Source organism: Andrographis paniculata, unplaced genomic scaffold (genome assembly GCF_009805555.1).
Source record: "Andrographis paniculata isolate CXL003 unplaced genomic scaffold, ASM980555v1 Contig69END, whole genome shotgun sequence".
NCBI lineage: Eukaryota > Viridiplantae > Streptophyta > Magnoliopsida > Lamiales > Acanthaceae > Andrographis > Andrographis paniculata.
Genome location: NW_026137605.1, coordinates 4,731,854 through 4,743,130, shown reverse-complemented (window position 1 = coordinate 4,743,130; position 11,277 = coordinate 4,731,854). Strand labels below are relative to the sequence as shown.

The following is an 11,277-nucleotide window of genomic DNA, read 5'->3' as shown; positions in this document are numbered from 1 at the left end:
TAATACTAATATTTAAAAATCTACGTGAAAAAACAAACTCTTTCACCGGAACGAAAGGAATATATACTTTTAACATTTCGTGAATAACAATATAATTTAAATATTCAATTAATACAAAATTATTAATTTTAATATAATATCTATCAAAATATAAATGATATAAAAAAAAACAAAAAACAAAAATCAATATATTAGTCTCTTTGTCCTTTCAATAGGGTCATTTGAAAAAAAAAATGACCTTAACACTATGCATAAAACAATTGTATATATAACAATATATACAAATTTAAGTAAAAATTAATAATATTTTATTTGTTTAATATTTTTTTTTAAAAAAATAGTTTTAAAATAAGAGAAACGAAAATAATAGAAGAATTACTATGAATTAACAAAAATAATACTCCATCCGTCTCACATACCATATCCACGTTACCATTTATATCCATCTCACATACCATGTCACTTTTCTTTAAAAAATAATTACACTTTAATCTCATTTTAAACTTTTTAATTTTATTTTTTTCTAATTAGTTATTTTAATCTTAATTTATAATTATTTATATTATCGAATAATTATTTTCACTAATACATTCTTAATTATCTACTAATTACATCCCTCCTAAAATACCGTGGGACGGAAGAAGTATATAATAACCATATGTATATCACGGGATTAATTCTAATAGAATAATAAATTAATAATGAAAAAATTAATTAAATCGTTAATAAATATCTAAAATCATTGGAAAACATAAAAAAACTCATCCATACAAATATGTAAGAAGTAGTAAATAAATATGCACAATTTTTTTAAAGAAAAAACAGAAAAAACTACCATAAATCATTATCATCATCGTCATAATCATCAATATTATTTTCTTCATGTTGGCAGTTAATATCTTCTCTTACACAATCCTCACCCTCAATCGGCTCTTCTACTACTTCTTCGCTCCTCCAATTGGAAGACTTATCATCATCTTCACCGGATGTTCGCATTTTCTTCGTTTTCTCAGTGTTTTCCTGAGCAGTCAACAATGGATAATAAAATAAACACAGATATACATACATAGCATCAAATTTTATAAATAAGATACGGCGCTCGTCTACTTGTCATGTGGTCGATGTTTTAGCTTTTCGACTAAACTAACATGCAATGTAAAAACTATCTCCTTCTCGAAGATCCAAAATGGATGTAAATGACTAGTTCAAGAAAACATTCTTCAATTCAGTTGAACTCAGTGAAATTTAGGTTGGGATAAATAGTAAAGAATTACTTACAGATTCATCAAACATCTGTTCTAGCACATCATATCTGATCTTGGAACTAAATCCCTGTACCAAAAAACATACAGTAACTTCAATGATTTGTACAATAAAGATATAGATGTGAACATGGAATCGGTGTTCAATCATCATTAAATGTTTCTGTCAATGGAATATGACTGAATAAGCTAAATTTTGGTGATTAATTCTTTAGTTCCACAGTTAAGACTGCTGACTTACTTTCACACAATTCATATGTAAATGTCTTCAAAAAACACCGGGGTGCTAGTGATTATTCAGATGCTTTGTAACACGACCATTTGTACAACACATTATGATTAGGACATTTTTTGAAGCTATTGCTCGAAGGTTTGTAGCCTTCTAATTTTTTAAATAACCTGTGAAGCTACTCCATTTTTTATATTACTCAGTGGAAGGGGATCTAGTATCCCTTTCTTATGTGCATGTATGAGTCATTATGATTGTTTAAGATCAGATTCCCTTGGCGTATGTTCTTAACATGAAGTTTCAATGAACTTTAGGAACCAGGAGGATAACTAACGAAATAGGCTGGACATCGTCTCTTCTTCTATGATAATATATATTAACAGTTCAAATGTTGGGTGTGGATTGTACCTTTCTTTCGAGCATTTGTTTTGCTGCTTCTGAAGCAGTTTGAGCTGGACCAGCCAACTTCCGCTCGGCAGCCCTCTTTTGTTGCCTTTCCTGCAAGCCATAATTGATACAACCAATAAGAATACAATTGCTTAGCCCTAGCATGTATTTCTAGGTAATCTTCGCAACTCGACAAGTAATAAGAAATTAACTAAATCATCAAGGCATCACCTTCTTTGACTTTGCAACAGCTGCAGCTACTTGTGCAGCTTTCAATTTTTCTGCTTTTACCTCCTCACTGCAGTTAGCAAAAAACTCTTCTTCTGCTTTTTTTGCAGCTAGTTCGGAAGCTTCTTTAGCCGCCTGCTCCTGTAAGTTTGAGTACAAGGAGTTTGTAAGATAAAGAACTACCACGTCTGCATAAATTATAAAAAAGCATGCATTTTGGTGCCTCATTGTGAAACATAAGATTGGACATAGTGAAAACAACCATAATTCAATCTTGAGCTTCAAATATTGTCTAAATTTAACAAGACCATATGGAGTCGACTGTATGCAAACAGTCCAATACCTCAAGATATTCTTTATTCATTTCTTCCCAAATGATCTTCTTTAATCGTTTCTCCTCCTCATTGTTTAGATAGAAATCGACCTGCAGGAATGATTCATTAGAAAGAGATGCTGAAAACATGAAAAGGGAATGAAATGCATAAGAAAGAAGCAGACTTGGGTTTATTGGCAAATGAAAAGCCAAACATATTTATTTATATATATATATATATATTCAACAATATACTAGTTCTATAGAAAGAAATCCTTCCTGGTAGCATGAAGCATAGTTTTATAATAGTACATATATATATATATATATTTATATTCCCGACAGAAAATATCTTTATGCCAGCCATTAGCGCAGTTCTACTACCACTCCTATCCACACTTGGGAAAAAAGAAGTATACAGAATCTTTAAACTATGATAACATAACATAGGCCAATCTTCTTGAATAAAATCAAATAAAGGGTTAAGAACCTCAGTGTCATCAATATCAGATAGATTTTCTGATTCTTCAAGAGTATCATCATTTGGATGTATTCCATCTATATTTGAATGATCCATGTCTTCTTGTTGCAATTGATCTCCTGGATTTATTAAATAAAATTAATTTTTTAATTCTGAAAGCTCTACGCATTCCATGATCCTTGCATTGTACATACTATAGAAGGGTGGGTCATACCTGTTAAGCCAGACTCTGCAGTTTGTGGAACTTCATTTTCACTCAGATCGTTTGTTCTGCATTGCTTGTTGGACTAACAAATATGATATGAATGAAAGTTATTATTATTCTTCTTAATATTGCAAAGAGCTGAATCTTTCCAGCAAACAAAAAAGTAGAAAACTGGTCACAGACTCACAGCATTATGAAGTGGTAGCCTTTGTAGCAGTTTAAGTAAAAAAAAAAAAATTAAAGAAAAACAAAAAACACAGAAAACAGAAAGAAGGAAGCCACATGATTCACATAGAACAACCGTACCTTATTTCCGAGAAATCTGATATTAAAAGCCCATGAGCTCAAAGCATATACCTCAAACTCTATATAAACAATACTTGTTTTACATAAAGAACAAAGATGGATAATTCTCCAGGAATACCTAAAAGTTATGAGATGCTTTGTGCTAGCTAGAAATGGAACAGCACTTAAAGACATTAAAGGACACTGGGGAGAAAAAAAAGAAGAATTGAAACAACTATCTTCAAATTTTAAAGCACCAGGTAATGCAGAAAAAGAATAGAAGGATTGATAAGATCAGGACATACATTTGAAACTTTGCTCTGGCTTTCTGCAGAGTCCGGCAATATAGAGGATTCAAGATCATTAGACCTGTCAGCATCAACTTTCTCTTCCATCATTCTTCCCTTCTCTGCACGCTGGAAAGCTGGGGGTTCGGATCCACCTTCAAGACCCCCAGACAGTTTCATGAACTGCACCAATCAACAACCAAGACACTGTTATTATTATTATTATTAGAAGAAAAAGAATAAGGGACCAGAATTACATCATCATAGCAGCTTCTACAAAGGCCATGAGCGAAGTGAGGCGTCTCACTCCCTTTGTGCTGACAGAGAAGTTCATGAATTCCAGATGCTTTTACCCCTTCATCAAGAGATTTGGACAGCATCTCTTCAGTTTCAATCTCCGTGGCTTTCGTATTAAACTCTTCAATCTAATCAAATATAAAAGGTGTGTTTGTTTTGAAGGAAAATTTTGTATGTAAAGTATAAAAACTTGTATAGATAATATAAAAAGAATATAAAAAGAATGTTTAATATATTTTTTCGAAAAATGTGCTGGAAAAAAATACAAAGAAACAAACCCAAAATATTCCGCATGATCCCATAAAACAGACAAACATCTCACCGGTGTACAAATAGCATCCATCAATTTAATAGTGTTAGAACATTATGCTCAAGAACCTCTTGTCAAGAGAAATGTCGCCACTCATTTAAAAGAAAAATAATGTGCATTGCTAGTTTGTAAGAAAAAGTTTATTTGCCCACTATCAACAATTTAAGTATCAAAATATACAAAAAATTTTGAATAATTATGTCCTTTTGATGAACACAAAATAATGTGAAATTTCCATTTAAACTTAAAATTATGTGAATCCCACAAAGAATATCATAACATGATATCTAACTATTTTACATTCCATATTCCAAGTCATTAATATAATTGGTGAAACCAAAATTGTACATTCTTACGACGAATATTACACAACAAGATGCAAACACAGATGTTAACACCATATATGAAGTTAGTTACTAGAACATACCGTTAGACCACCTGATTCTGTATTCTCGAATTCAATCAAACGCTTTGTCAATGTTGTTTCACAGATGTGGACAACTTTAATCTGACAGCATTTTACTTCAAGTTAGTACGGAGATGAATTATTGGACTTAAAGAAAATTCTAAAGAGCACAAATATATTAGACAAAGGAAACAATTTAGAAATGCAGTTTTGACAACCCGGAGAGACATTGTCAAGTATGAATGTTTTATTTAGTCATTCCCCAATGACGATTCAGGGTTTCACGTGCATTTGTTAGATTGAATTTTTTATTAATGATAGCATAAGTAGATGGTGATATATGTTGCATGGATGAACTATTGTACATTTTAAAAGAAAGATATCTATCTCCATTTCATTCTTCATAGATCACTGAGAAAGCATAAGCAACAAAGTGTGCTCTACAACTTACAATATCATTCTTCGAACACGGGAGGTCATGCGACAAGGCAGCTATATACAGGGCAGCTCCACATAGACCACTTGGTTTTCTCCCGGTCTGAAGCCATTTTTTGATTATTTTAGAGATCAACAATATTTCTTTATATAAAGAATAAATATATAATGTGAAGCTTCTATTTCTCTCACAAACAAGAATCTACAAACAATCAAATACAACCTGCATCCAATCTCGCTTCATGCTTGCTACAACACGCAGTGCAGTCTGGGAGATTCTGGTGGAGTCAACGGGTTTTCTGCCGCCAAATAGACCTAGAAAGAACATTTCAACTATCTTCTTACAATGTCTGATACAGATTAATATAATTGCTACCAAGACAAGTAAAAAGAAAACAAAAGAGTATAGACAAGTATAATTCAGAAAATATAACCATTAACCAAGTTAGATGGATAATTGTAAAATGTTGGCAGCAAAAAATTATTTGCACTACTAGCAGCCGGAAATATTGATAAAACAGCCTTTGAAAAAGATCAAACATCATACTATCACATTTTCCACCGATCACATCACATCAATACAAATGTTGCACTCTGCAAAAACCTCAATTTCCAACCAACTATTTATGAAACATGCGAAAAATTTTATAAAAATTGAAAGCAGAGAACACAGGTATAGACAATAGGAAAAGGTCATCACTTACGATCAGTAAACCTGTGGATGAACAGGCTTGGATCCACTGGCTTTTGAACTATTGGATGTTCTTGAAGGTACAAAACTTTGCAAAGCTGCAAAAACACTGCTCCTAGCACATAACTGTGAATATTACCAAAATATTAAAATGGAAAGATTCAGCAGCATTCCAAAAACAAAAAATAAGAAATAAATACTTTGTAACCATGGGTGCATATATACATATATTCTGCAGAATTAGCATTGGGTTCCTAATTTGTTATAAAATTATAAATAGCATATACATGTCTCAAGGGTTTATGAGACAAGTACATCAAGGGTGTGTTTGTTTGGGGGTTTGGATTTTGAGTTAGGATTTGATAGTAAAAATTTTGAATTTGAATAGTTGTATGATGTGATATAAATAGGTGTTGATGTGATGTTTTAAATGTAAAATTGATTTTTAGTATAATATAAAAAATAAAAAATAGGTGTTTGATTTGATGTTTTTGGGGAAAAAAAAATGGGATGAATAGTGAAAATCTAATCCAATCCCCCAAACAAACACACAGGTGCTTAAGAAAGTGTAAGCTCATTTGACATTAGCGTGTGATTGTTTGGGGATGTGGATTTTTTGTTGTGATTTGAATAGTAAAAAAATTGAATTGAAATAGTTGTATGATGCGATATAAACAAGTATTGATGTGACGTTTTCAATGTAAGGTTGATTTTTAGTACTCTCTCCGTCCCAAACACCGTGCAACATTTCCTTTTTGGTATGTCCCAAACACCCTGCAACATTTCCAAAATAGGAAATAATTAATTATACCTAATCTCTACCCCACACTTTATCCTCTCACATCATCCAAATTAAAAAATAAAATATATATTTCTCTCTCCATCACATCACCTAATTTCTAAATTATCATACTTAATACTACCCACCTAAAAACCCATGCCAAAAGCAAATGTTGCACCTTGTTTGGGACGGAGGGAGTATAATATAAAAAATAAAAAATAAAAAATAGATGTTTGATTTGATATTTTTGAGAAGAAAAATTTGTGTAAATAGTACAAATCCTTCAAAATCTTTCAAACAGACACACCATAAGAAACAAAGAGCGACTGGCATACTGTTTTCCGGTAAATTATCTATTGGAATTGTATCAAGCTTATAGTGACCCTTAGTTGAAAGAAAATAATGCAGCACATCAACGTTCTAGAAGAACCACAGTAGTGATTGAAAAACAAGCAGTTGCAAGGAACTCCACAAATGTTTAGTTTTTTACTATCTCAAGCAACTTCTACCAAAGTTTATAAAAATAATAATAATAATAAGCCAGACTGCTAAGTTACTTCCCGTAGACAAAATTAAGACTTTCTATGATCTTATTCCAATCTAACATTGCTAGCATAATGCAAAATTTTAGCACTTAAATGCCTTCTCAAGAGTAAACACTAGGCCTCATCTCAGCAATGCCCATGCATCTTAGTATAGGATAAAAGCATAACAGTTTCTCATCTTGAGTTAAGAAAACTTGTATCTAAGTCCAACAAACCAATGCCGCTAACAAAACAAACTATGTACTTACACATTTATGCTTAGTTGTTCTGAAAACTCAATAAGAAGATACGGCTTGTTGTTCAGCCTGCAAAAAATAGGGAAAGGATAATCAAGGTTTCACATTTTGATTGATAAAGGCAATTTTATGTTAACAGATACAAACTCACATACAAGAGCATTTGAAGTCTGCATGTTAATTTCAGAAAGACCATTCATTTCTTTTTCTTGCTACAAAATGAAGTATCATTTGTAATTGGTCATTGTCCTTGTTGGTTACCATTACATTAAGTTTTTAATGAAAAATATGGGAAACTCAGATGACAAAGCGCATACTTGCTTCAATTTTCCGGAAAAAAAAAAAAAAAAAAATAGTCTGATCATTTGATACAAATTATTTCAAAAACAGAAGAAAATTCTCTTATCATAAGGTCTGGAGCATCTCTAAAGCTAGTAGGTATGTTATACCACGAGAGGAATCATTACACATAATTTCTCACACCGAATTGGAAACAAGCTACCAATATAAGATTACACAATCCTCTCCATTCTAGGACAAAAGATCTAAAAAGCTGTGCTCTTTAAGACACATTCTTACCTACAAGCTATATACAGGCAAGCAGCTTCTACTTGTTCTTTTTTGCGTCCCCGTGTGAAATTCCATTCAAGTCCAAGCTGTAATAGAAACATTAACTATCTATCATGATCTGTTTATCAACCACATTTAGATGCACAAACATGCCAATGCCAAACTTTACCTTATAAAAGGCTAAGGCTGGATTAGCTATAGAATCACCACCATCATTAACTATCTATCATGATCTGTTTATCAACCGCATTTAGATGCACAAACATGCCAATGCCAAACTTTACCTTATAAAAGGCTAAGGCTGGATTAGCTATAGAATCACCACCATCAATTTCTAGCTTATACATCAAATCTTCTATCCCTCTACGTGCTGCAACATTGAAGGAGGTCAAACAACATTTTGATAGAGGATCCAAAACTAAGGAATATTTCATTGAGGGGATACGGAACTTATAAATTCAACCAAAAGGCATGGTAGTGTGCCGAAGGCAAGCAACTAAATTTTAGATATCAATGAACTTCCGTGTATAAGCACATTCTAGCATCACTAGCATTGTTAAAGTTGTCCATTCATATTATAAGTATCCTAGATCTAGTCATCCGTGCTTGCTTATGCATTCTTCCAATAGGAACCGGCACTGTAGCTCATCAAACAATATGTTAATTCACACACTATAAAACACAGAAACTAGAAATGCCTCTGGTTGAAGTTTGATTAAGAAGTTTGTGGCAATTAGAGGCATAACTAGCTAAAGGTAGTTACACATTATTATTCCATAATACATCTATGTTTTTCCTCTAGCTATTTCCTAATCAATAACTGAGAAATTCAACACTTAAATGAACTCACGGTTGCTGGGAAAGTCTACAGATGTACATGTTGGATATTTTAGGATTTCTAAAAAATGTTCAAGAATTATCTTAAAGTTGGAAATCACAGTGTATGTAATATGATAAATAAACATCATTAGGAATATCTTGTTATTCCTCAGTCGGTACTTTCTCTGTGATGTAAAGTAGCAAAGACACTTACCTTCATCCACTGTCCTCTGACGTGATACTGAATACTCAGTTAGGCTGCTCCTTACAATAGTTCCTGATAGTTGGCTCTGCAGATATATTTGAGTCAATTAATACAGCATGTGCTCAAGTTTTTATGGAGTGCAGCAATGACATTCATATCTATTAGCCACTTATAACAAGTTTCATTTCTGGTAAGCATTCAAATGAAAAGAAGTAAACACATTTTCAACAACGACAATTCAGAGGAATGCCCAACTAAGATAAAGAAGTGGAATTGGAAAAGGTGGGTCTAAATAAAAAATGAGTTTTCTTGCTCCACAAGAACTTCTGGATTATCATTTATTTCTCATTGTTCTATCTATCAGGTATCCAAATCCTTTGTCCAATCAATTGTAATTTGAGATTTCCTTATAAAAGAGGAATCATATTTTATTTGGATATATAACTGCTTTAGCTGTGTAACAAAAATACTGCACAATAAAATACTGAATGATCCCACAATCGAAACAAAAATTATGTCACTTACGACGTGGACGATAAAGATAAACCAAATTGATTCATTCCCACCCTTTCAAAAAAATAATATTACAGACCGTGAAGTAAGCTAGCAATGCTATCATGCATTAATAAATTAAATTACGAGCAAACCTGTCCCGCTGAGCCCTTCACAAATGTGGGCTCCTGTGAGAAGTTATCCTCAATCAGAACTCTTCCACAACCAGGGCAACATCTGTTTATTCATAAACAGAACTAATTCATCACACGCAGGATACATTTTCATTTATATGATGACAAGGTATTATTTCATATCATAATATTATTGTCCTAAATATTATCCTAGGTCTTAATGCTGTGTTTATTTGTGCATCCAAAAACCAAAACTGTTTTCAAACTATTCGTCAAATCCAAACACCTATTTTTCATCTAAAATATTAAATAAAAACCCTATTAATGGTTAAGACACCAGGTCCAACACCTATTTGGCTTCAAAATTTTACTGTTCACATAAACAACAATAACAACAAAATAAACCTCATTTAAGATGAAAGAGAATATAAGGTATGAGTAATCAAACACCAATCGTACCAAAAAAGAAAAAAAAAAAAAAAAAAAAAAAAAAAAAAAAAGGTCTTTTAAACCAGCAATCAAATTCACAACACTTGAGCCACCTAATAGAAACCAACAACAAAATTGACACGAACCAACGATACAACCTCATCAAAATCACTTACATCTTGCCGTCAAAGTTCTCAGCAGGAACATCATCTGCGCAATTACGGCACCACATCCTCGCGCACCCTGAATTGAATCAAACATAGATTAAACAATGAGTCGAAGAACAAATTCACAACCGCCTTTGAGCTGGCCAACTTACTTAAAATCACTAACAGCAGATCAACAAATCAAGCAGACCCCAAAATTCCCCCTAACCGGCGGCGCAACCACTCAATTCCGCGCAGATTGATGTTTGAAAATCCCACCTACGAAATTTTGCAGCGATTGAAAAACCCCAGAAAAGTATGTAGCAGGGTTGAAGGGTTTAACTGCATCTTGCAATATATATATATATATATATCGTATCGGCGGCGACGGCTACACCAGAAGAAGCTGAGAACGGAAACAAAAAGAATGTACAAACCAGATGAGAAAAATATTACAAACATACTCGATTTTCTTGATAAATGGATGCACGAGTCGACAATTATAGAGCAAAAGAAGAAATAAAGAGGAAAAGAAAAACTCAACGAATATTCTAGCGGGCGGCGGCGGCGGCGGCGGAGACATCCGTATTCGGGAGGCAGCAACTTAGAAAAAAGGAGGAGAAGAAAACGAAAAGGAAAAAGAAAGAGAAAAGAATGAAGAGAAAGAAGCGAAGGAAGAAGAAAGTGGGGGAGGGCGGTAGGGTTTGTGTGTTTTATTATGTATCTGTGTTTTTGTTTATGATTTGGATTTTGAATCTGATATTCAAAACACAAATGCTTTGTTTACTTAGGGTGTGTTTGTTTGGGCGGTTTGGATTTTGAGTTGGGATTTGAATAGTAAAAATTTTGAATTTGAATAGTTGTATGATGTGATATAAATAGGTGTTGATGTGATGTTTTGAATGTAAAATTGATTTTTAGTATAATATAAAAAATGAAAAATAGGTGTTTGATTCGATGTTTTTGGGGGAAAAAAATTGGATGAATAATAGAAATCTTATTAAATCCCCAAACAAACACACCCTTAATGCATTTTTATTCGTTTGGAATTATTTATATTTTTAGAAAATTTCACGTCAAATATATTTTTTATTTTAAAAAAAA

General features: G+C 32.6%; 1 protein-coding gene across 4 annotated transcripts; it reads right to left on the bottom strand.

The window, feature by feature from the left end:
• Positions 1 to 714: 714 nt before the first annotated feature.
• LOC127263715 (transcription factor IIIB 60 kDa subunit) lies at positions 715 to 10,904 on the bottom strand. 4 transcript variants are annotated; one of them, XM_051292887.1, is made up of 22 exons: positions 10,718 to 10,902; positions 10,347 to 10,579; positions 10,204 to 10,270; positions 9,620 to 9,701; positions 8,982 to 9,057; positions 8,233 to 8,318; positions 7,958 to 8,034; positions 7,391 to 7,447; positions 6,537 to 6,590; positions 5,830 to 5,942; positions 5,349 to 5,440; positions 5,142 to 5,228; positions 4,712 to 4,792; positions 3,935 to 4,102; positions 3,696 to 3,860; positions 3,115 to 3,187; positions 2,910 to 3,019; positions 2,450 to 2,530; positions 2,110 to 2,247; positions 1,900 to 1,989; positions 1,279 to 1,332; positions 715 to 1,020 (listed from the first exon to the last, which is right to left on the bottom strand). In XM_051292887.1, the coding sequence occupies exons 3-22, from the start codon at positions 10,257 to 10,259 to the stop codon at positions 832 to 834; spliced, it is 1,929 nt and encodes a 642-aa protein (XP_051148844.1). In that variant the 5' UTR covers positions 10,260 to 10,270; positions 10,347 to 10,579; positions 10,718 to 10,902; the 3' UTR covers positions 715 to 831. The 4 variants fall into 4 exon arrangements, with proteins under 4 accessions (XP_051148844.1, XP_051148846.1, XP_051148845.1 ...); XM_051292889.1 differs by lacking the exon at positions 4,712 to 4,792 and having other exon boundaries at positions 10,718 to 10,904; XM_051292888.1 differs by lacking the exon at positions 6,537 to 6,590 and having other exon boundaries at positions 10,718 to 10,901.
• Positions 10,905 to 11,277: the final 373 nt, after the last annotated feature.